The sequence below is a fragment of the Lepidochelys olivacea genome, assembly GCF_965140295.1.
Source record: "Lepidochelys olivacea isolate rLepOli2 genome assembly, chromosome: 1".
In the NCBI taxonomy this organism is placed as follows: Eukaryota; Metazoa; Chordata; order Testudines; family Cheloniidae; genus Lepidochelys; species Lepidochelys olivacea.
The window spans coordinates 37,074,170-37,101,424 of record NC_140411.1 but is presented as its reverse complement, the minus strand read 5'-3'; the positions used below and the strand labels follow the sequence as shown (position 1 = coordinate 37,101,424).

Genomic DNA, 27,255 nt, shown 5'->3' with positions numbered 1-27,255 from the left:
AAAAAAAAAAAAAAAGTTTTATAAATAAATAAATATATAGAGGTGAGAAATAACAGACCTCAACCTATTGTCCCTCTGCAAATTTGTGTACATAAAGTCAATCCCTTACCTCTCTCTAAAAGTGCAAAGTTTCAAAAAGTTCAATGTTGGGGGCGGAATAGATCTAGACCAGGATAAGTAGTCTGGAGATAAATGTGAGAAGGGGGGGACAGGCAGTAGAAACAGAAGTGAAATGGTTTGAGCAGCATATTCCAGAAGACTTGAGGTCTGAGTGTAGCCTTAATCGATTTGAGATCTACTATATCATTCTCTCACTAGAAGGGAAAACCTATAATGGCAGCAGTGATTTTAAAATAACTTTAAAAATGTATAGTGTACACCTTCTAAATTTGAAACCTACATCTCTCTCTGAGTTGTATTAAGGTTATAACTACCAACAAGAATGCACTTTTATGTAGAAATCCATGATTAAATAGAGTCTTCCTGACGAGTGATTTAAATCTATTTGAATCCTGCTCTTTATCACCATCACACTGTTCCATGTCCCAGTCAGTTTCTTCACACTTTCCTGCAGGGCCTGAGATGAGGATGAGAGAATGCAGGTGTTCCCCTTTTAATGAATAAACATACTTCCCCTCCTTAACATTACTTTGAGCACAAAAACACAACCACAATTTATGGAAACTTAAATTTCCAAAGCAATAACACTGCTAGATTTAAATCTAAGGCCATCGAATTATCTCCTATTTACAAAAACACCTGAATATGCAGAAATTTGGAAAGTTGTCAATGAATACTTTAATTTATAGACACACAATTAGAGAACCTTAACTTTGCCTGTCTAAATTTTAACATTATGTCAGTGCTGGCAACCCAAGAATATTTTGTAAGTGATGGGATTTTGGCCAGGGTTGGAGTCAGTTTCAGTCAGATGCAAGAAGCTTCATCTCTTCCTTGGGTGGCGGGGGAGAGAGAAGGAGAGCAGGGAAGGGTCAGGAGGGCATCCCTCCCCAACTAGCGGCCTGTCCTACCCCTCCCCAACTAGCTGCCTGCCCCACTGCTCTGTCTCCTGAGATAGAGAAGCCGGTCAGGCTGGGTTGCTGCAGGATGCAGGCAGAGCTCTCTTCCTCATCAACCTGCCACCTTTCTGACAGGAGAGGGGAGGGGAGCAGAAAGAAGCCAGCAGCTCAGTGTGACTTGTCTTACTCTTCCCATCCTGTGACTAACATGACATCTCCTCTGCTGCACCCCCACCCTTGCTGCAACACCTAGTCTGGGAAGGGGCAGAGGGCAGTGAAGAACCCCTGGAGAAGCCCTTCACAGCCTAGACTGGTGAGAAGGGGGATCCTGCTGCAGACAAAGAATTATTTCCTGCAAGTACATTTTCAGATATAGCAACCAGAGACTGCACATCTGCATTGTACATTTCAAGCAGGTTTTCTAGCTGCATATTATTTCTTACTTAGCAATAGAAGAACAGAGATTTCTAAAGGACTTACTTCTAAATAAGTGTGATCAGCACAGAGGCTCTTTATTTGGTTAGATTTGCATTACTACACAAGCAGTGTTTATACCCTACTCTATACTGGATAAAGCTAGAAAAGTTCTGCCAGAAGCTCAATCTGCATGGATATCTACTCTGTTACATACATGTAATGTATACACAGATGACCATACAGCAGCTCTGCAGATTTGTCCAAGGGAAGCGTTGCTCCTTTCAATCCAGGAGGTGGAGCTGGTTCTCACAAAAAGTATTATAATCATCTGGGCACAAGGCTGACCCCATCTGATTCACAGATACACAATCCTGACTGTTTGGAAACATTTTCATGAGCTACATCAAAATAAATTTAACTCCTACACTTGAAAAATTTGAGTTCTGTTCACACAGAATTTCATGGTACTTCAGACATACTCAGCATTGTTGGAGGAAGTCATACATATTGAAGAAAGGGCAATTCTTGTTTTGATGGAAATAGTGGGGAGCTTGTGAGCAAAGAATAGTATGGTACTTAGGGTACCTTGTCCTTAAAGGAAAATAAAAATAAAGCAAAGCAAACATACATTTTTAAGCACGTACTACCATCTCAGATACTTGAGAAGCTACTAGACAAAGTGCCTTAAAAGTAAAAATTCTAACAAGACCTTCTTCCACAAATGGAGGATTATAGGCTCAAATGAAGAATTACAAAGAGCCACAAAAAATTCAGCCTCCAGTAGGGACCATTTAATTAACAGCTAGTTTATTTTTAACTAAACGTAGCCTTACGTTGCCATGTTTCAGTAAAGTTTTCCTATGTTCTGGTTTTACGAGGCCCAAAACACCTTTCCTCTTGATATTTCGGTGTAAACTGCCTCTGATTTAGCCACGATTTGAGGGTTTGAGACTGTTTGTTGCATATCCATGCAGTACATCTGTTTTTTTTATTTAAAAAAAATCTCTGCTTTGTAAATGAAATTTGGCAGCACTATGTGTATGTATGCATAAGGCATTTTTGTACATAAAATATTTTAAAGATAGTAATGAATCCAGACTAAAAATAGAGGAATTCTCAAGGCAAAATCTACTACCTATGCAATGGAATCCAGTGACAAAAAGAGACTGCTATGTAACTTAAAAACAGACTCCTTTTGGAATCACAAATATTTTACACTGCAAAGTGTACAGTAGAAACCCCCTTGAGAATTTTTTTATGATTGTGAAGAATAATTAGGCTAGCAAAGTGATGCTAAAGTTCTGCATTATCAAGGCTGCAATAGTACTCCTGCTGCTTACATAACTCAAAGCAGGACTGAAAAAGGATTCTCATAGATTTAAAGCAATAGTAACAAACAAGGTCATAAACCTCCATGGGGAATTCTTAATCCATTCCAAAGCAGTACCATATATGGCATGGTTTAAGGGATTAGTTGAATGCATGTATATGTTAGGTATATTGCTTTTTGTGGGCCTGACTCTGCAATGCTTACTCAAGGTGAGTAGCTCCTACAGAATATATTATCCAGAGCCCATTTCTGCAAGGCATACTCACACAAGTAGTCTCAGCTGCAGCCACTGGGTATACTCTATGTGAGTTTCAGTTTGGAATGCTCTCTCAGGGTTCAGGGATGATTAAACAGAACTGAAGCCGTCAGGCTGAGATACTAGATGAGGGTGTTACTGATGCCTTCAATTAGAAAAACATAATTGCATTTCTAATGGTCACTAACTCTTCTGGACAGATACTCATGTATTTGTAGTTGCTCAAGAATCACAGGATCAGAAATTAGAGACAGAAAAGACCTTTATGGTCATCTTGTCTATCTCAGGGAGAAAACAGTTTTCTTTCCTACAATATATAATTATTTCAGAGATATTATTTTTGTTTGTAAATAATACAATTAGAGTTACATTGATAAGCATCCGGAAGCTGCACAAAAAGTAATTTTCCCTCTGTTGATATTCACCCCTTCTTGTCAACTGTTGGGAATAGGCCACTTCCACCTTGATTGAATTGGCCTCATTAACACTGACCCCCCACTTGGTAAGGGAACTCCCATCTTTTCATGTGCTGTAATATATATACCTGCCTACTGTATTTTTCACTCCACAAATCTGATGAAGTGGGTTTTAGCCCACGAAAGCTTATGCCCAAATAAATTTGTTAGTCCTGGTCTACACTACTAGTTTAGGTCGAATTTAGCAGCATTAGATCAATTTAACCCGGCACCCGTTTACACAACAAAGCCAGTTTTGTCGACTTAATAGACTCTTAAAATCAATTTTTGTATTCCTCCAATGGGCGGCGGAGACTGCGGGATAGCTACCCACAGTGCAATGCTCCAAAAGTCGACATTAGCCTCGGTACTGTGGACGCATTCTGCTGACTTAATGCGCTTAGTGGGGACACACACAATCAACTGTATAAAATCGCTTTCTAAAAATCGACTTCTATAAATTTGACCTAATTTTATAGTGTAGACATACCCTTAGTCTAAGGTACCACAAGGATTCCTCATTGTTTTTGAAAGTTAAAGGTCTTCCCCAACTCACTTTAACTTTTACCATCAGAAAATATTACTCCTGTCTTTCAAACAGATCAAAGACATCAGGGCTCCATTTTGTTATTTGCTGAGAATGTGAAATGTTCTTAAAGAGGTTTATTATTTAGCTTTTTGTGAAAACCCAGTAGGTGAAGCTCAGATATTACTTCTGTACCCAGAAGAAATGGTGTAAATCTTCTGTTTTCTTTTAAAGAAAGTTAAACTTTTCTTTAACCTACATTTTTTGCCTGCTTCTCCTCCCACAACAATAGAACTGTAAGTCACATGTAGTGAATGGAGGTCCCGATGTAAAACTGGAATAACTGAGATGAGAATCAATTCCTTATAGTGTATAACATCACTTGCCTGGTAATGTTAAGGTTCATCAGATTCATAAGAGGTAACCTGCAAAGAATTTTCTTTAATTAACCTGTGCCCTTTTTTGGCATTTTTATTTTTTTTTTAAATCCTACTATAAGAGTTTCCTTGTTTTTTACATTACCAATTCAGGTTCTGGCTATCCTAAAGACTTTCTGAAGTCTGCAAAAACTAGTGAAAACGACAGCATTACAAGAGAGGCAAGAGTGAAAGCTGAGGAACTGAAAGGGAGGAGAGAGGATTTTATTTGATCAGACTATTTGTACTTTGTGTTTAAATCTGTTTGTGGTAACATCTGTTTAACTTCAATCACAGATTAACTTTTTGTTAATCATTGTAAAAGATAGGGCACCCTAAAAATATGCTTTGTAGGAGATCAAAAGGTCCTGCAGTACAACCAGGAAAAAGTGATCTACCAGATAGGGCTACGTTTTAAAAAAAATAAGCAGAGAAGAAAACCCCCTTCTCCACTTCACCCCAAACTTTCAGTCTCTCTTTAAAGGTTATAATGTTAAAAGTACAAGCCTAATATTTTCTTTACTAATCACCCATAAGGTAATATTTTCTGTTATTTTAGAATCATCAATCCAGATTTGAAGGAAAATGTACAGTGGTATCTCCATTACTTTAATTAAACTATCTGGAACTTAGGACAATGACAATACATCTGAGGGTCTATTATCATGCATGATTTTAACAACTTCAAATCCTACTTGTCCCTATTTAATCTTTTAGGTATGTAGTGTAAATAGTCTTCAATCAAATGATGAGAGAAAGATATTGCTATATACCTGACCACTCAAAACTGGACAAAAATGAAATTATTTCCCACAGTCTACTTCACAGCTAATCAGCTGCTTAACTATTTTTGGTCAGTACTTATTGTAGTTCCAGATTCAGACTAATGAACCAGAGGTTAAAAGCTCTGTATCTCATTAGCTGTCCCAACCACTCAGTTTCTGAAAAGAAACATTTTAAGAGTATTCCTTGGCAGAATACGGCTTGTATAATCTTTGCTCAGACTTTTCAGAAATTATCAGCTAAGACTGAAAAAGTTGGTAACAAAGTCAGACATTATATTTAGGCCAGAAGAATAGGTTTTTCTAGAAGATAATGAAAGAAATATTAATTTCATCTGATAATTGTGTAACGAGGAAATAAAATGTCCCTGCCTCAGTCACTTAGGTTTTGTAAAATTCAAGCTTCCTAAGAGCATACTGAAAACCAAGAAAATACATTAGATTTTTGAGAAGGCTAGTTTCCCATAGGGAAACTTTACTTTCACTGGGAAGTCAATTAATAACATTTCCCTCCAATAAGGAAATCATACTGTGCAAGGAGAAAAATGCAGTATGCTATTTTTCTTTCTTTCCAGAAACATTACACACCAAGTGACCACTTTTCTTAGAGCTACAGGTGTCTGTAATGTTAAACTGGATTAATGCCACACAATGAAAAAAAAATTACAGTTAACTATTCCAGACTCGCACAGAACCTACTAATACCAGTCAAAATATGATCAACTGGGATATTTCTTTGTCCTAGTCATTCTTATGGTCCGGGTGATACATTAACCTAATTTAAATCATTTTGTTGACCCATATTTGTTCTATATTATTCTTATGGAAAAGACGTATGGTCTTTTGTTAGTAATGGCCCTGAATTAATAATCCTAAATACAGATGAATAATTATTGTAATATCACACAAACTGTTAAACTTTCATGAGCCAGCATTAGCAAAGTAGTCAATCTATGTTCATTAAGCAAGCCTTTTGTACAGCCTTCATTAAATGTGAAGGGCCATATTATAGTGGACTGAACTGTCCCACCCCTCAAATTATACTGGCATAGTGACAAGTTTGACATGTAGCCCCTCCTAACACTGAAGAGAGGGCATAAGCAATTAACCTCAACACAATGTCATATCTCTGTCACCATCCAATTATTAAACATGGTGTATGGGCTTCAGCAGGAGTACACTTACGTGTAATTAATTCTTGGCAGTAAACTTTCAAAAATGCCAAATACTCTGAAATTTTGGTAGTAGTCTGGTTTATTAGTTCCTGCCATGCTAAACATCTGTTTGGAACATATACTTGCTGGTGGGCAGCTTAACAATTCAGGAGTTTATTGGAATGATCAAACCAGTGTGATTTTTCTCCCCTTTTCCAAAAAGTATTTAAACAAGTCTTTATTTCCTTTTGTGGTTCATGAAGCCATCATGCTGCTTCTTTTGTTTGTGCTTACAGTGGATAACTAAAAGAAAAGGCAAATGATCAATAATAGAATATGAGATTTGGTAACTTGGTAACCAGGTCATTGGTAAAAAGCACAATTCTCCCAGAACCTTCCTCCAAGTGCTTGTAAGGCCAAGCTCAGTAGAGGTTGGTATGCATGGGGTATTTCAGGAGAAAGGTAATATAATGAGGAAATGTGTGCAACAATGTTCACGATGCAACGAGAGCATGATCTGAAGTTTGGAGATGCAGCTAGAAACTATGGTTGAGTTTTGAAGGCAATCTGAGTGGATGATGGAGGAAAGGAGAAAGGATGCTGAAGGGAAACCTGAAGACTTCTGGATGCATGCTGGATTAGAAAACTCTGAGACTAGAAGGTTGGATGAAGAAAGTGGTATGTAACTACGAGAACAAGGCAGAGGAAAAAAGACTGGCTAGAAAAGGAGAAATTGAGTTGAGGAACAGGGTTGATGAGTTGGAAAATTAAGGGTAGAGGTAGTCAGTAACAGAAGATGGGAGGGTAAGAAGGAAGAGAAACGCAGCTAGTCCTACAAAAGGGGAGGAGACAATGGAGATAGCCAGAGTTTGGAGCGCAAAGAGGATAGAGGATGACTTGCAGAAGTTTGTAAATGAGAACAGAAGACAAGTGGACTTGGAGCCAGAGAGAAAAGAAGGGGGAAGGCCACAGAATTTCATCAATGCCAGGAAGAGACAGGTCTATGTGATCAGGGACTCCCAACTAAGAAGAACAGACAGGACTGTCGCCAGAACTGATCTGGAGAACAAAAGACTGAGGTGTCTGATAGGAGCTAAGATACAGGATGTGGATCTCAGGCTAACGAGGATACTAATAGGAATGAGAAAGAATCCACTCACTGTTATTCAGGTTGGAACAAATGACACTTCTAGATTCTCACTCAGACGATTCAAGGAAGACTATGCCAGGCTGGGGAAGGTGCTTAAAGAAATGGAAGCTCAGGTGATCTTAAGTGGGATTCTACCTGTCCCTAGAGGAGAATGAAGGCAAAACAAGATTATGATGATCAACAAATGACTCAGACAATGGTGCTATAACGAGAGCTTAGAGATGTTCAACTACCGGGAGGCATTCAAAGAGGACTGTTCTCATTGGATGGATTCCACCTGGGTAGGGAAGGAAAGACTTCTGGGATAGAGGTTGGCACAAGTGATTAAAAGAGCTTTAAACCAGGAATACAGGGAAGATGGTTGGGAAATGCTCATGAAATCTCCACACCTGATTCTAATATTGAGCAAGAGGAAAGGGGGGGGGGGGGGGAAGGATAGCTCCGTGGTTTGAGCATTGGCCTGCTAAACCCAGGGTTCTGGGTTCAATCCTTGAGGCGGTCATTCAGGGATCTGGGGCAAAAATTGGGGATTGGTCCTGCTTTGAGCAGGGGCTTGGACTAGATGACCTCCAGAGGTCCCTTCCAACCCTGATATTCTATGAAAATCAAGTAAAAAAGGATACAGCAATGGCAGCAATGGAGAAAGGAACAAAAGGAAAGACATTGCCAATACCACTGACAGTAACAGTCAGCTAGGCCAGTGGTTCAATCTTTCCAAACTACTATACCCTTTTCAGAGTCTGATTTGTCTTGTTTCAGAGTAGCAGCCATGTTAGTCTGTATCCGCAAAAAGAAAAGGAGTACTTGTGGCACCTTAGAGACTAACAAATTTATTTGAGCATAAGCTTTCGTGAGCTACAGCTCACTTCATCGGATGCACGAAAGCTTATGCTCAAATAAATCTGTTAGTCTCTAAGGTGCCACAAGTACTCCTTTTCTGATTTGTCTTGCATACTCCAAGTTCCACTTCATTTAAAAGCTACTTGCTTACAAAATCAGACATAAAAATACAAAAAAGTGTCACAGCACACTATTACTGAAAAATTGCTTACTTTCTCATTTTTACCATATAAAAATAAAATAAATCTATTGGAATATAAATACTGTACTTACATTTCAGTGTGATATTTGAGCCTGTTTTTCACTTGTGAGCCTTGTCTGAAGCCCAAGCCCCAGTTGGCAGGCCTGAAGCATGTAACTTAGCTTCATGGGGCCCCTGGCAATTGCCAGCCCTGCACTTGCAACACCCCTAAACCCCTCCTGTGATCTCCCTAGGGGCTGCAACCTCCAGGTTGAGAAACACTGATCCAGATGAATTGAGTACCCAGTGGAAGACCTCTGCATACCCCCAAGGGTATGCATACCCCTGATTGAGAACTACTGAAGTAGGCTATATTGGCAGTAGAACTACTGTACCTAATCAGGCAAGGAATCTGGGTGAAGCCAACCAGAAGCAACTAAGATGTCTGTACACCAATGGAAGGAACCTGGGTAACAAAATAGAGGAACCAGCAATACTGGTGCAGGAAATGAAACTAGATATTGTAGGGATAACGGAAACACAGTGGAATAGTAGTCATGACTGGAATACAGCCTTGAAACTATGTTCTATTCAGCAAAGAAAGTAGTAAAGGTGATGGAGTAATATTGTATATTAATAAAGGTAGACTATAAAGAAATTAGAACCAAGGGAAAGGATAAAATGGAATCTGTTTGGGTCAAAATCACTTTGGGAAAGAAAAGTAACAGAGGCTCCACTGGGATAATGCTTGGGGTCTGCTACAGACCCCCATGATCTGATCTGGATTTGGCTAGAGATCTCTAATATTTTTAATGAAAAAAAAATATTACTGGGAATTGTGAGATTATGGGAGACTTCAGTTTCCCAGATACAAATTGGAGGACAAGTGCTACTAATAATGGCAGGCCCGCATATTACTAGATGTAACAGCTGACAGATTTCTTCACCAAAACACTCACCGAATCAGTAACACTTTAGATTTAGTATTGTAAGTAGCAAGGATCTCATAGACCAACTAGTTATAGAAGACAACCTTGTTTTGAGTGGTGAGTTAATTCAGTTTCAACTAAATGGAAGGATAAATAAAAATAAGTCTTCAACAAGAATCCTTGATTTCAAAAAGGCAAACTTTAAAAAATTAAGGGAATTAGGGAAGTGGACTGGACAGAAGAACTCAAGGATTTGAATGAGAAGGAGGTTTGGGATTATTCTACCTCAAAGTTGCAGAAACTATCTGAAGCTTGTATCCCAAGCAAGGGGAAAACATTGGTAGGGAAGGCTTGTAGGCCAACCATCTCAAATATGTTATTAAGAGAAGGCAGAAAGTGTAAAAGGAATGGAAGGGATAGGTCAGCGGGGAAAGCTACCTCTTTGAGATCATAAAGTACAGGGGGAAAGTCAGACCTGCCCAAAACCAAGCAGAGTTGGGCCTTCCAAAGGAAATTAAAACCAGCAGTAAAAGGTTCTTTAGCCATATAACTAAAAAGAAAATAAGGAAAGAAGAAGTGGGACTGTTAAGCACAGAGGATGAGGTGAAGATTTAAAATAATCTAGATACTGCCCAACACCCAAATGAATACTTTGCCTCCATTTTTAATAATGGTAATGAGGAGCTTGGGGGCAGTGGCAAGGTGGCTAATGGGAATGAGGATATGGAAGATGAATTACCAATTCCAAGGTGGAAGCCAAACTCAAATAGCTTAATGGGACCAAATCAGGGATGCCGGATAATTTCCATCCGAGAATATTGGCACATGAAATTGTAAGCCCAATAGCAAGGATTTTTAATAAATCCATAAATTCAAGGCTGTAACTGTGGAAGGAGAACTGCAAATACAGTACCCATATTTAAGAAACGGGAAAAAAGTGATCCAGGAAACTACAGGCCCATTAATTTGACCTCAGTTGAATGCAAGGCCTTAAATTTTTTTTTGAAAGAGAGTAGTATAGAGACAAAGGTAAATGATAATTGGGATAATAAAATACAACATGGTTTTACATACGGTAGATTGTGCCAGACCAACCTGACCTCTTTTTTTGAAAGCTGATTTTCTAGACAAAGGAAATGCAGCAGATCTAATCTACCTGGATTTCAGTCAAGCAGTTGATATAATTTTACATGGGAAATTATTAGTTCAATTGGAGAAGATAGCAGTTAATACAAGAATTGAAAGGCGGGTAAGGAACTCGTTAAAAAGGAGACAACAGGTCATGTTGAAAGGTGAACTGTCAGGCTAGATGGAGGTTACTAGTGAAGTTCCCCGAGGATTGGTTTTGGTACCAAATTTATTTAACATTTTCATTAATGACCTTGGTACAAAAAGTGGGTGTGCGTTAATAAAATTTGAGGACAACACAAAGTTGGGTAGGTATTACCAATGCAGAGCAGGACCAGAATATCAAACAAGAAGATCTGGATGACCTTGAAAATTGCAGTAATAAAAATGGGATGAAATTTAATAAAGCAAAATAATGGATTTACGGATTGAACTGGGGATTTATCACTTGGAAGCAACAAAGGAAGCAAAAGACCTGGGAGTACTGGTTGTTCATTGGATGAACAGGAGGCATGAACATGATGTGGCTGTGAAAAAGATCAATGCAATCCTCATATGAATCAGGTGAGATACATCCAGTAGAGACAGGGAAGTGTTATTAGCATTATACTAATGATATATACACTGGTGAGATCTCCTCTGGAATACTGTGTGCAATTCTAGTCTCCAATAATTTAAGAAAGATGAATTCAAACTGCAGAGAAGGGCTACTAGAATGATCAGAGGAATAGAGAACCTACCTTACAAGAGGAGACTAGGCTAAACAAGCCAAGCTCCGTAACAAAACAAAGGCAGAGGGGAGACAGGATTGCTTTCTATAAATACAGCAGAGGGATAACTCCTCTCCCTGCCTAGTGTTTATTTAAGTTAAAGGCCAATGCCAGCACAAGAAAACACACACATAAGATGGCCATGAATAAGTTTAGGCTTGAAATTAGACAAAGACTTCTTACTATCAGAGGAGTGATGTTTTGGAACAGCCTTCCAAGGGGAGTAGGGCCAAGGGGGAGAGAGAAGATATCTAACCTGTTTGAAGACTGAGCTGGATACATTTATGGAGGGGATGGTATGATGCAATTGCTTTTAATGGCATAAGGTCCATTCATGACTACTATTAGCAAATATTTCTAATGGCTAAAGGTGGGACATCAGATGAAGAAGGAAGTTACTGTTACTACAGAGAATTCTTTCCTAAGTGTCTGGCTGGTGAGTCTCATCCATATGCTGATAGCCAAATTGATTGACATATTTTGGGTTGGGAAGGAATTTTCCCCCAGATAGCATTGGCAGAGACCCTGGATATTTTTTTTTTTTTTTTGCCTTCCTTTGCAATGTGGGGCTTGCTGGTTTGAACTAGAGTAAATGGTACATTCTCTCTAACTTGAAGTCTTTAAATCATGATTTGAGGTCTCTAGTAACTCAGCCAGAGGATATGAGCCTATTACAGAAATAGGCAAGGTTCTGTGGCCTGCGACGCACAGGTCATACTAGATGATCAAGATCATCCCTTCTGGCCTCAAATTCTATGAATAAATTAGCATCTTCCACAGCATGATTAGAGCAATCATCGCATTTTTTTCCAAGATAGCAAGAGCTCTGATTGTTGTTCAACACTTACAGTAAATATGTTGTTCAGCTGATTTTATTTAAAAGAGTAGACTTTTTACCAAAGCAACATGGTGGTAGTTGCAGGGGGTGACTGCAGATGTCAAAAGCGTCATACATGCTCAGAACTCCTTGCTGGATGACAGGTTTTTGGAAGCATTACATACTTTAGATGAGCAAGACCTTCCCCTTGTCTGTCTCTCTCTCTCTGAGTGTGTGTGGAGGTAAGATACTGTTAGGACAGAGGCATCCATCACTTATGACCAGATATTGCTGAAGAACTGTAGTCTTACACTACAATATTTCTGCCAAGCTAACAGGTTCTCTCAAACTTTTTATTCATTTGATGAAATTCTGTACTACTAAGTCCTGCTACACATGCAAAAACCCTGAAAGATAAACTACTTTGGTAAATTACCATCCAGAAATAAAAACCTTAATAAAAACATCTACTATACTCACAAAAGAGACATGTTAACAGTTATCAGAACCATTATCATCCAACACCAAGATACTCCTATGAGAAAGATCTACCAAACTCATTCCCATCCAAATCTAGTTACAGGGATTCATGCTTCTGTACCACCTATTTGATTACCACAGAAATATTAAGAATGACGTTCCATACCATGAGAAAGCTCAAGGTGGTTCAGAACACATCAGCTTGCCTGCTCAGCAACATATCATGTTGATTAGCTTACTCTCTCCACTTGTTCTCCATTGTACAGAGCACAGGTAAAGGTCCCTGTCCTGATTTTTTAAGCCCAGCATGAGACAAGTCCTAATTACTTGAGAGAGACTGACTAGGACCATGGTCTTCCACTGCAGCTATGTTAGACTACAACAATGAAACTGTTCCAGGAGGCCTTGTGACTGCAAGAGTAAGGATTTTCATAGGAGCCTGTCCAAGAATATGCAACTCATTGCCACATGAAAAAATAATGAACATTATCCTCCATGCATTTAGAGCTAAATGCAAAACTCACCTTTTCTTCAAGGTTTTACACAATAATGCCCCCACTTTCATACCTATGCAAACAAACAAAAAAACGAATCCACCAAATCCCAAACAAAACCCAATCCTACGCCTTGCTAACAGGAAAGAAAATTATTGACATTTTATTTGTGGAAAGCACTTCAACAGCACAGTGACAGGGGCAGAACCTAGACAGATATACTACATGTTCAGGGACCACATCAATGGCACAGAAGGAAAAATTCTCAACTCAATGGTAGAAAGTGTTTAAAAACAGCAATCTCCAGATGGCTTCCTCACTAAACCAGTCTTACTGAAAAACCCTTGAATATATATCAACAAACCAACAAATGAAACTACTACAAAACATGCAGCATCAGTTACAATTATCTTTTTGCACTTCATGATTAGATATTCTAATTGTATGACTACAAGATATATCTACATTATACACTGCAATGACAGATGCACAAAACAGATGGTCTTGTCCAATACACTATGATCATATAAGAAATAAAAGTGCACATTAATATTATGCAAATATCAAAAGGTTACCTGATTGTAAGCATTTCTGTAAAATTACCATAACAGTAGCAACATGTCACTCTTCCAAGGAAAGCTTTTAACATTTTGCCTTGTTGAAAAATCAAAGTTTCCCCTAGGATGAAGTACGTCAGGGGAATCCAGTTTGATGCTCAATCTTTTCACTTTCTGAACAGGGATGCTACACTTTTAAGATATGGTTCTGCCACTTCACAAGTCAACCTGCAAAGCAGCGGTTGTCTCTAAAATACTGTGTCCTAACTTTGAAATTGATAAGTCACAGCTCTAAACTGTATTCTCTTGACAGATCACTTTGAAAGGAAGCTTTTAACGATGCAGGAATAAAGATTCGTTCACTATTTCCAAACTTCTTGCAACAAATAAAGTCTGTAGAGCTGAAGCCAGTATTCCTAGTGGAAACTGATATACTGTATTGTGAGAAAACTGCAATTTGTATCATATGAGTGTTAATCTGGGGTTCTGCTGTTTCATCTTTTTGATCAGGCAGACTTCACCAAATACACAAGTAGAGTTTTATGCCAACAGTTTACCAAAATATAAATTATTTATTTGATAATTTATTAGCTTTCTGTAAGAAAAAAAAAACAGAGCCAGCTCTCTCTAGCTTTGCTTTTACTTTGGTAATCTGAACATTTAGAACTGAATTACTGAAAAGACAAGTTAGAGGCAACAAATCATCACTATAAATCAGTGTGCAGAAGAAAAACCTCACTAACAATCAACAGAAGTATCCCCGTAGCCTCTCTTCTTTTTACTCAATGCCTTCTCCATCAGCTCCTCTCCTACTTATTTAATACTATTTCACTCCTCATTTTCAACATTTCCTTTCCCCAAATATCCATTTCAACCCTCTTAACTATTCCACAATTATTCCACTATTTCTGCAATTACGTTCCCATAAGCAAATTTCAATCTCTTAAATGCAGTTACCTCCCTCTAAAAACATCTTAAGATGCAGTCATTCTTCATGACCATTAAAAAGTCACAGCATGAACTGCCTTTAAAGAGACAAAAGATCACAGAATTTTATTTTATTTTTTTCCATTTCATGGTATATACGAATATTTTGCTTTTACTAAATATGGGGACATGGGGCTTCATCACATAAAATGACGTGCAAATTTGTTTTTAATCCCATAATTAAAAACAATATTTCATTGGTAGAAGAGATATAGTGCGAAAGTAAGCTAGGATGAAGTTTCTAAGAGGTAATAATAATAAAGCTACTGTGCAATACATATTCCTTATGTACAATAGTTTAAAATGTCTTTATCTGTATCTTCAATGAAACAGATTTCTCCCTTTTTACTCAATAGAAGACTCATGCCAAATATGATTTTTTTAATTCATTCCAGACACTCTGCAAGAGCCTCATATTTAACACTGCTGTAGATATTAAAAGTGATCATTTGTATACATATTCTTAAGCTCTGATTTCCTTCCTTGATAAATCATTCTGAACTTCTACAACTCAACCCTCCAGTTATTAAGGCAAGAGACCAAATAACCCAGCTTTGCATACACCGCTATTATATTAGTTTGACCTATTTTTTTAATAGATCTCCTCCAGCAAAGGTTAAATGCTAACTGAAAGTACTGAAGCATGGCAATAACTCCTAAAATAAATTAAAACTTTAATGAAGGTAGAATCAAAGTCAGAGGGAGGACAAATGCACTATTTAGAAAAAATTCTCTTTCTGACATTTCTACTAGGATCAAAGAACACCCAGAGCAAAGAAAAATTGTGATAATTTTTTTAGAAATTCAAAAAACTCAACAGAAGTCTAACAGTGCTGGATCCCATGCCAAATGCCTTGACCACACTACAGGTGCATCCAACCCTCTGAATTTACTTTAGGATTCTTAAAGGGATCAAAAATCCACTTTTAGCATGCTAAATATAAAGCTCTCTTTCTTTCCTTTCGTAGTAAGAATAGAAGTCAGGTATTCTTCTGTACTCTTTCTATACAAAGTTTGACCTAATTTTTATTCATTATTCAGGATACATGTAAATCTTCAAAAAAAAATACATCCATGTTATTGTGGTCTCACCTCAATGACAAAATCTGAAGGAAAAAAAAACATTAGAAGTTAATTTAATTCTGTGTCCATTTCACTTTACTCTACATGTACAAGAGAAAGGCAAGCCTCACAATATCAGGTATTCTCAGATGACAGTTTGGTTACTGTAAGAAAAATCTCAAGGAATACTTTTAATCTCAAATTAAATTTCTACAGGCAGCAGAATTCACAAACTACAAATCCTGCTCTGGTTGGCTGACCAAACTTCAAAAACTAGCTTTTCATGAACTCTAATAAGCTTTACCAGCATAAATAAAAAATAATGAAGAAGAGGAGAAGGAAGATACAATTTTATACGACTCAAACACCTGGGTCTGGAATTAATCTAAGATTGAAGATTTCAGGAGCTAAGTAACATTTAAGTGATAGCTAAGAGAAGTGGGAAGATTCTAATTAGCACAGAGAAGACCAGGAATAAAAACTGATAAATGATCTACTTCTACAATTCCATTTAACCAAATACATGGCAATACTTACAAATAAATTCACTATCACAGCAGGGAAATAAAGTTCTGAATATTTCAAATGCTAAACATGCTCTTTAATAATGTATGATTATTTTAAAAGTCTCTAAAAACTGATGTATGTGACACTCTGCCCTAGTTTATAAGCATCCCACACATTATTTAAACCAAGCTAATATTCGCTGTTGTAGAAGTTCATACCCCTTGGTTAAAAGGCAAGTCAAGAGCCCAAGTAACTTCTTCACAGGCGTTAGTAACAATTTGAGAATCCTCATCATGCTCTAAAAATCATTTGAGATGCACTGCCTCTCATGGAATATGATCTGTATGCAATTACTTCCTTTTCTATCAGCTGATGAACAGAACTGCATGCCTTTTCTCAAATGACTGAAGAATTCACCTTAAAACAATCTTAAACAAAATAAAATGCAGTGAGTGTCCAGAATCAAGTAAGTTAGGAACATGATTTGAATCTAAGAACCTTAGGAAGTTAAACAATTGCATTCTATCAGTCTAGACTAGGTGAGTCTATTACAACCATAACCTGCTAGATCAGTAGGCAGATTAAAAAACAAAAAAACCCCATAAAATGCATAAAGAAAAGATTTCCTCTATCAACACTACTGTTACATTGTTATAACACAAATCTAAAAGGAAGGAAATGGCAATATAGAACAGCTGCAGATCAGTCTTCCGTAATCCTTTGTAACCTGCAAGTACTGGAAAATCATCACTATTCTGCATTTGCAGACCTATTTCTTTTTCTTTCATTGCACTCCCTAACAAGGCTATTTCTTTTGATAGTCTCATTGCAGAGATACTTACAATGTAGCAAGAGTAAGAAGGAGGAAAAAGGTCTATTTTGTTATTCCAGTGACTTAACAGACAAAACAGCGAAAAAGTAATACCTAAGCATATATAAGTAACATGTTAAGTGCACAACATTTCTCAAAATGCAATTTTATGATACTTTTGCACAAAGATACTATGCGAAATAAGTGATTGTACAACAACAAAATCTTATCAGGTTGGTGCAACCTGGGGATATTATACAATTAAGGGATATTATAAAAATTGGAACACTAACTTGAATACGACAACCAACTGACCTCATAAAAGATTCTGTATGGCAATCACTAGAATGCAGTAATGACATAATTTATATTCAGTTAAAAGGTATACAGTTCTCAAAGAGCATCTTAACATACTCCATGTACATTGTACAGATGTATTAAACCCTCTGTCCTAGTCAGCTAAGAGAATGAGACTATAGATGACCACATGTAAGACTTCAATTTCTGAGACATGATGAACCTGGAACAAGTAAAGGCAATCACAGGGCAACAGCACCACTTTGTGGAGTTTTCAATTACAACAATCCCTAAAGAGAAAGGCACATATTCATAACACAGAAGAGAGCAGTAACAACATGTCTTGTGTGATGCCGATAAAAGAAAACTGTCTTTCGACAAACTGTGACTTGGAAAACTATTAGTAATGGTTCAGTGTACTGTGGCTGTAGTTTCAAGTGCCATCCTTAATACTGTTGATTTAACTATCTTCTAATGTTTTATATGTACTGTAGAAGAACTGAATTATACTGAATATGTATTGTGGGTCAGTCCAATGAAATATACTACACCACTGAGGTTAATAAATATTATTGTAGCAGGTTTCAGAGTGGAAGCCGTGTTAGTCTGTATCAGCAGAAAGCAGGAGTACTACTTCTGGCACCTTAGAGACTAAGAAATTTATCTGAGCATAAACTTTTGTGGGCTAAAGCCCACTTCATCAGATGCATGCAGTGGAAAATACAGTAGGGGTGTATATATATACACACACACAACATGAAAAAATAGGGGTTGCTATACCAACTCTTAATAAGACCAACTGATAAAGGTGGGCTATTACCAGCAGGAGAAAAAAAAAAACCTTTTGTAGTGATAATCAGGATGGCCCATTTCGAACAGTTGACAAGAAGGTGTGAGTAACAGAAGGGAGAAAATTAGCATGGGGAAATAGTTTTTAGTTAGTGTAATGACTCATCCACTCCCAGTCTTTATTCAAGCCTAATTTAATGGTATCCAGTTTGCAGATTAATACCAGTTCTGCTGTTTCCATTGGAGTCTGTTTTTGAAGTTTCTTTGTTGAATAATTGCGACTTTTAGGTCTGTAACTGAGTGTCCAGGGAGGTTGAAGTGTTCTCCAACTGGTTTTTGAATGTTATCATTCTTGACATCTGATGTATGTCCATTTATTCTTTTACGTAGAGACTGTCCATTTTGGCCAATGTACATGACAAAGGGGCATTGCTGGCACATGATGGCATATATTACATTGGTAGATGTGCAGGTAAATGAGCCTCTGATAGTGTGGCTGATGTGATTAGGTCTATGATGGTGTCCCTTGAATAGATGTGTGGCCAGAGTTGGCAACGGGCTTTGATGCAAGGATAGGTTCCTGGGTTAGTGTTGTTGTTGTGTGGTTACTGGTGAGTATTTGCTTCAGGTGGGGAGCTGTCTGCAAGCTAGGACTGGCCTGTCTCCCAACGTCTGTGAGAGCGAGGGATCATACTTCAGGATAGGTTTAGTTGGGCTGAAGGTGACGGCTATTGGCATTCTGTTACTTTGTTGGGCCTGTTCTGTAGTAGGTGACTTCTGGGTACTCTTCCCTCATATTTTCATGTTCTCTGTATATATATCTTCCTACTGTATTTTCCACTGCATGCATCTGATGAAGTGGGCTTTAGCCCACGAAAGCTTATGCTAAAATAAATGTTAGTCTTCAAGGTGCCAAAAGTACTCCTCGTTCTTTCTGCAAATATTGTAGTTATTTATAAATGAGATTTAAAGTATTTACTGGAAAGGACTGTGATATAGCAATAACTTGTTTATTTTTAAATTAATTTGAAAATTATGTTTTCCCCTTGCAAATCCATACTGGTAAAATATGATAAAACCAGGTGGGAACTCACATATTATACAAATTATTTCTATCAAAAGAGCTATGCTTTGTAATTTCTGTAATGTAAAATGAAAATACATTTTGTTTTTCACTTATTAAATCTTTATTATTCAGTTAAATGCTGATAACAAAGCAGGTGTTAAAGCTTTCTTCTTTTATCAGGGAGAGGCAGTGAAAAGAAATGTGTAAAGGGTATTGACAGCTCAATTATTATAGGAAGACAGATGATAAATATTTAACTCTAATGAATTTTAGAATGAAAAAGAAACAGATTTATCTCTAGTTCATCTCCCTATTAATGAAGGATTGTCCCTTACAGTACTTTGAGAACTCTATTCAATATAATTCAAACAGATCTTCCTTCACATCCCTCTGAGATTATTTCACCATCTAGAAGACCAAAGGGAAATTTAAAAAACTCTATTTTTAGAAAAGGGAAAAGAAATGGACCCACCACTTTGAAATTTATAGGAGTATATTAGTAACATATGGAAAGCTGTCCACTTCTCCAATAATTCCCTAGGGTTCACACAGTGTTCCTGATTTCAAAATACCCCACAAGCCACTGCTTCATGTTATTATATTGGGAACTGAGGGACAGGTAATCAAAAGGCAGTGCAACTGCAATGATGCAATACAGCACAAGTGTGTACATGAGGCAGAAGAGGAACCAACACAGAGTGGCTAATATGGATACAATGCACTATTAGTATTGACATTGGCACTATATCACAGGTATAGCCCTTTAATGAAGGCACAGACATGGAATGCATGAAAGCACATATCAGGTCCCATGAACAGCAGGAACATGGGTCAGAACATTCAGCCACAAAGCAAAAGAGCACCTCAGGCAGTTTGGAAGTGACATCCTTTGGCTCATTAAATGTAATTAAATTAAACAGGGTGTATCTGGCCTTCCATAACCAGATGAACATTCCTCACCATATATTTTTAGGGGAAGGGAGAGATGATAAATTAGGAAACTCTTCCAAAAAGGAGGTAAGAAGATGGGTTAGGGAAGAAATGAGCACAAAATCCAAAGGAGGGTGGTGATGGGGGGAAACAGATACAAGTAAAAAGGAAGATGGTAAAGGGATACTATGGAGTTTCAGCTACTCCTGCAGTTTTAAATAACAGTAATATATAATTTTATTAAACTGAGAAGCTGCTCATAAAACTTCCCCTTAAACACTGGAATACCCTCCTTATTTGAGGGCAGGAAAAATGGTGAGGATAGTCTTCGAAAAACAAAAGTGAAATTAAACCTCCGATCTTCCCTCTGGCAAAGATCTGCTGCTTTTAGAACAAAACAGTTCAATTAGTTTCATAAGACCAGTTGGGTAGAGTACAGAAATGTATTTAAAACACCATTTAATCAGTATATGTTAATCTGGCTCTTGCTCTTTTAATGTCATTTATTAAAACGATTTTCTGAAAGTCTAGGGTGTGGTTTTTAATCTTGACATTAACTGCCATCTAGATGTCTTTTTTTATACTTTTACTGTTTTTACTCTGTTACATACTAGAAATGGATGTGGGAAGGCAAAAACAATGACTTCAACAATCTGCTAGTGATTCACATTGATCTTTTGCTTTGCTCTAGAATTGAGAGGCTTTGGACAATTAAACACAAGGTAGCAAACAGGGATTTTAAATGGCTGTAAACCACAGTATACACCAGTATCTACATAAAAACCAGACAGAGAAAGAGAGGAGAGAGAGCATGAATGCCTATGCCACTAAAAGGAAAATCTTTCAAAGTGCCAAGCAATAAATCGTGCCTGCTTTACAGAACTGTGTTAAAATCAGCAGAGGACAGAATGCCCCCACCTGCACAGCTCCTTCTAAGGCTATGTCTACACTAGAGACCTTACAGCGGCACAGCTGTACTGATGCAGCTGTGCCGCTGTAACATCTCCTGTGTAGCCCTCTATGCCAGTGGGAGAGCACTCTCCTGTTGACATCATTAAATCACCCCGAATGAGTGGCAGTAGTTATGTCAGTGAGAGAGCATCTCCTGCCAACAGAACGCTGTCCACACTGGCGCATCTGTCGGTGTAACTTATGTTGCTCGGGGTGTGGCTTTTTTCACACCCCTAAGCAACATAAATTTTACCAACAAAAGTGCTAGTGTAGCCATAGCCTTCATGGATACATATAATCTGTCAGCTTCCCCGTGTACAAAGAAAAGGGGCCAACTAATGTTGTTTGCAGCGCAAACTAGCCCTGTGAGGAAGGTGTATGAGTGGGGCCTTGTCCCCTGCCTTTTGAAACAGAAAGGCTTTTTAAAAGGCGTGGCAAGGTGCTGCCTATCCACCTTATCTCTCAGGAGGCAATATATCTTTCCAAGGCATAATGCCTCCAATTACTGCTATTGAGGTACTGTACTTTCTCCTCCCCTTGACAGTCTGGGTCTTGAGAGACTGAACCCAGCCCCAAACAAGGACATGCAAATACAGGGTTAGAACCCTGATATTGCCAGACCTTATTTAAAGTTTCTGTATATCAAGGCCAGACCCCTGTCAAACCCCAAACTGACCATCGTAATAAATTGTTTCTCCAATCTCAGTGCATTTTTACAAATATTACTTAAAACAATTAATAAATTATTTATGCACAGATGGTGTGATTCTCACAAAATATTTTCGCATACATAAACACAGATTCCAATGCCAAAAGATCCAACCTGATCTCCTGTATGACACAGGTCATGGAATTATTTTGGGGAAGCTTTCAGAGCATATATTTCAGAAAAACATTCAATCTGATTTAAAAATTGCCTGTGATGGAGAATCTACCATGACGCTTGATGAACTGTTCCAATGGTTAATTACCCTCACTGTTAAAAATATACACCTAATTTCCAGTCTGAATTTGTATAGCTCCACTGGATCATGTTTTACTTTTCTATGTAGACCTTCTCCTTGTTAAGCTAAATAGATTGAGCTCCTCGAGTCTATCAATGGTAGGCAGGTTTTCTAATCCTTTAAGCATTCTTGGGGCTCTTCTCTTAACTCTACTTTATCAACATCCTTTTTGAATTGTGAACTGGACACAGTATTCCAGCAGCAGTCGCACCTCTGTCAAATATAGAGGTAAAATAACTTCTCTACTCCTACTCAAGATTCCCCTGTTTATGCATCTAAGGATTACATTAGCCCTTTTGTCCACAGTGTCTCACCAACACCCCAGCCCCCAATCTTTTTCAAAGGCACCACTTTCCAGGATACAGTCCTCCATGGTGTAAGTATGGCCTGAATTCTTTGTTCCTACACACACACTTAGCCATATTGTTTGCTTGCATCCAATTTAACAAGATATCCAGATCACGGTAAATTAGTGACCTGTCCTCTACTATTTATCACTCCCCCATTTTTTTATCATCTGCAAACTGGATCACTGATGATTTTATGTCTTCTTCTGGGCCATTGATAAAAATGTTAAATAGGGTAGGGCCAAGAACTGATCCCTACAGGATCCTACCAGATGACGATACCCTATCGTTTTGAGTCCTATCAATTATTCAGTTTTTAATTCATTTAATATATGCCAAATTAATTTTATACCATTCTAGTTTTTTTAATCAAAATGTTATGCAGTACCAAGTCAAATGCCTTACACAAATCTGAGACTATTACCTCTGCACTGTTGTGTTTTTCAACCAAACTTATAATCTTATAAAAAAAGATATCATTAGTTTGACAAAAATCTATGTTCCATAAAAATCTTATAATTCTTTATTAATCAAGTCCTGTATGAGCCGCTCCATTATCTTGCCTAGGATCGATGTCAGACTGACATGACTATAATTACACAGGTCATCCCATTTACTCTTATTTAAATACTGGCACATCATTAGCTTTCTTACAGCCTTCTGGAACTTCCTCAGTGTTCCAAACCTTTTTTAAAAGAGCTGATTTTTAATCTAGAAACGCTGATTTAAAGATATCTAACTTTAGTAACCTCTGTTTAACATCCACCTGAGACACTACTGGAATGGAAAGAGCGTTATCATATGATGAGACTAAGTAGTCTGTTACTCTTCCAAATACAGAACAGGAATACTTATTGAAAACATCAGCATATTCTACATTATTATTGCTGGTTCTGCCATTTCCATCTAGTGATGGACTAATACCAATGTTAAGATTCTTTTTTCCTAATATACTTTTTCTTTTTTTAAAATTTCTCTCGTTGTTCTTAACTCTGCTGGCCATAGATTTCTCCTTGAATCCCTCTGTTTCACTTATCAATTTTCTGCAGTGTCTAAGTTCCAATTTATATTCATTACTATCAACTTCCCCTTTCATTTGTTATATATTATTTTTCACCTGCCTTCACTTCCCTTCTAGAGTTGCTCTTTTTTTAAAAAAAGAGCAACAAAACCCACCCCAAACAATACAGCCTTCTTCCTCCATTGTGGCTTTTTGGGCATCTAGTAAAGTGTTCTTAAGCAATTCCCAATCATCATTCACATTTTTCTGATTAAATACTTCCTCCCAGATGATTTGGCTCATAATTGTTTTCAGCTTTATGAAACTGGCCCTTTTAAAGCACCAAGCACCTGTGGGTGAGAGAATATATGCTTTACTGGTCTGAACTTTATTCTGTTAACATATTATAAACGTGATCATGTCATGATCACTTGTACCTAAGTTACCATTATTTTTTATTTCTTGTGACACAGAATACTGGACAAACTGAAAATTGTGGAGAAACTGCAGAAAAAAAACTTTCTTCACAAGAAATGATACAACATGTCCATAGTTTCAGACCATTTTTGTTATGCTTCTAAATTTTCTGAAGCAGCTTTTGGTACAGTGGGAATAAATGCCAGAAAAACAAGTTGCTGATGTAAATTCCAGTATCTCTCTCCTTTAATCCAGTCATGTTTAAAGCTGAGATATCTTTATGAAGTGCTCTTCATAAAATTGCATGGTTTTTTGGAATGCATTGAGACAGTTTCCTTTTACAGTGTTTTGTCCTGCATTTCATTAATCTACAACCCAGTTATCTTTCAGATGTATGCCAATGAATGAGCTAACTGGAAGCTTCTATGAGGCTTAGTATTTTAAAAATCTTTTAGGGTCCAATCCTGCAATGAGGTTTCTGCAGATGCCTGCCCCTATTGATTTCATTGCAGGATCAAGGCCTTACTGATCCATGGTTGTATTTCAAACTTGGAAAGATAAACAGAAAGATCCACAGTCAGAAATGCAACAAAAAAGCGCAATATATACTTCAGAGACTTCACAGCAATAAATAAGCAAATAAATCAATGGTTTTAAAAAAAATCAAAAGTGCTGGCTAACTCTCTCTATTTCAACAACACTAAATTGCAAGGACTTCGGTTAACTTTTATGGAAACCTTAAAATATTCAATAGTTAGACTCTCTAAAATTTGCTTTGGTAACAGTAATACGTTACCTGGCAAATTAGTCTTCATTATATCAATGCCAACTTGAAGCTCAGGCTCAGCTGCAAGAACTGCATAATCCCCTTGATGAGAGATATTAAAATTGAAACTGGGATGGCTACCGAGTATGTCGTTCACCAGGAAGGGTTTTCCTTTAGATGTCCTTTGCAAATGTATTTCATTCCAAGGTATACACAGTTTTTCTGCAATTAATTTTCTTATCAGCAGACGACCAGCCTATGAAATAAAAAAAAGTTTAAAATGATGCATACGGAACCATTGTGCCATGTACAAAGAACAATTTATAACTACTGAAATACCAACTAGTTTACTTACTTGGCAAATAGGGCTAAGTTAAGTTATACTTTGTACTTAAAGAAACTTGCTATTTACAAAAACTATAGCATGAGATAAATAAAAAAGCTAAGTTTCAGAGTAACAGCCGTGTTAGTCTGTATTCGCAAAAAGAAAAGGAGTACTTGTGGCACCTTAGAGACTAACCAATTTATTTGAGCATGAGCTTTCGTGAGCTACAGCTCACTTCATCGGATGCAAGCTTCATCATCCGACGAAGTGAGCTGTAGCTCACGAAAGCTCATGCTCAAATAAATTGGTTAGTCTCTAAGGTGCCACAAGTACTCCTTTTCTTTTTATAAAAAAGCTAAAATATTCACCAGCTCAGATACATTTTACACATGCATTTATTTGTGATGTATCAATAATTTATGCAGCACAGTACAACGCAATCCCCCTTCTAAAGATTCATATTATCTGAAATAGAATTTCCCTCCTTTCACCAGCTCATCACCTTTCTGCTGAGGATGTTTCATTCCCCCACACGCAATAGTGAATATTTCTTTGCATTTATTTAAAACTCTCTCTCTCAGCTTTCCTATTAATGTTACTTTTGTTAAAAATCATTTAAAAGCTAAATGGAGGGCTTGTGGAAGTAGAACAGTTAAAAATGATCATTAATAAAACAATTAGTTATAATTTATATTACTCAAATTATTGATATAAAGCTTGAACTTCACCTTTGCAGAGTTTTAAAAGATACACAGTTCATATTCTTACATAGTATGCTTCCTAGTTATACAACCTCACATTTTTGCTGGTTTTTATTTCATGAAATAAAGTTATAAAACAAGAAGAGGTTGAGAGAATTCTTTCACAATCCCTTGTGACCTGTTTTCTGTGGATATTCCACAGACAGAACTCCTCCCCCCGCTATAACTAATACCAGTAAGACAACAGCGACTGGTCATGGTTTGGTGTATTTGATTCCTCAAACTGCCTCCAAAAAAGATGTGCCTTGCAGCATACACTGAAGGTCAAAAGTTGGGCTACTCTGGATTAGGGGAGGGCGAAGGAAAGAGGTACCCCTGAACTAGAGATCACCCTGCCAGCAGTCCCTTTTCTTTTACAGCAAAGCCCAGCCTGCAGCTGCCTCCACGACTTCAGCTGATTCAAACTATGGCAGCATGTCATGGTGAGACAAGCAGTATCTCAGGTATGAAGGACCTATGCCAGTTACGTGGATACTGCACCTGGGACGGAGACTCCCAGCCCAGGGCCACAGTCTTTGTGCTACCTGGGCTTGTAAGCCTTGTACTAGCATGCTAAAAAACAGCTGTGTATATGTTGCCTTCAGATTAAGTCTGGGTCTCTCAAGCCCAGGGAGGGGGGCTGCTACTGCAAGTCTATAGACCAGGATTGGGAGGCTTGCTCCTAAATGCAGGTCCAGTACGGACATGCCCGTCGAGCTTTATAAATTAACACGAACACTTTGAACTCCTCTCAGAAAGCCAGTGTCGGGCCTGGAGTGCTGGCTACGGCTGCTGGCAGCGGGACACTCCGGCTGCCCTGCCGCAGGTTCAGCTGGAGGAAAAGCCAGGTATCTTCCAGCAGACGGGGGCAGGGACCTTGTGTTTTACACAGGCAAAGCACCGTGCACGTGCAGGGCTCTTAATAACCATAAGAGGCACTCGGCTCAAGACCTGGCGCTGCGTTAAATACACGACCCGCGTTTCCTCCTGCCCTCGTAACTCCCTCGTTACACGCGGCTCCCCCCCGTCGCTATCGCCATAAAGCGCGGCAGCCTCCTCTACCATGGCAGCCTTGGCATCCCGGGCAAAGGCGAACTGGCGGACGCGGTCCTTCTCCTCGGGCTGCACCAGGCGGGCGGCCAGCAGCCACTCATCCCGGCGCGGGGCCCAGGCGGCGCAGGGGAAGGCCCAGCGCACGCTGCCCATAAGGAATCGCTGGGCGGAGGCCACCGGCCCCGAGCCACCGGCTGAGGGGAGCCCGCCCCAGCTCTCGGGAGCCCGCAGGCCTCCAGGCTGCTCCGCGGGCGGGTCCGGGAGCGCGCCTGGCCACTAGGGGAATGTCACGGTCTCCTCGAAAACCCCGGGGCAAAATCCTCTTAGCTCTGCCGGGGGGGGGGAACCCAACCTCCCACTCCGGGGCCGGTGTGAGCCCCCCGAATGAAGGGGGGCGGGAGCTCTGGGCGGCCGGAGGCGTCAGGGTCAGTGGCTCGACGTCTTAGCCCCGCCCTTCGGCACGTGGACGTCAACGGCTCCCGCCTACAGATCACGAAGCGCG

The 27,255-nt window shown here is 38.6% G+C and overlaps 1 protein-coding gene across 1 annotated transcript in view; it reads right to left on the bottom strand.

The window, feature by feature from the left end:
• The window catches only part of AASDHPPT (aminoadipate-semialdehyde dehydrogenase-phosphopantetheinyl transferase), a 64,010-nt gene extending 36,825 nt beyond the window's left edge, over positions 1–27,185 (bottom strand). The window contains exons 1-2 of the mRNA XM_084616684.1: positions 26,763–27,185; positions 24,666–24,891 (exon numbers count right to left, since the gene is read on the bottom strand). Of these exons, the coding sequence (XP_084472810.1) occupies positions 24,666–24,891; positions 26,763–26,906 (370 nt within the window). The 5' untranslated portion in view covers positions 26,907–27,185. The remainder of the gene's footprint in view (positions 1–24,665; positions 24,892–26,762) is intronic.
• Positions 27,186–27,255: the final 70 nt, after the last annotated feature.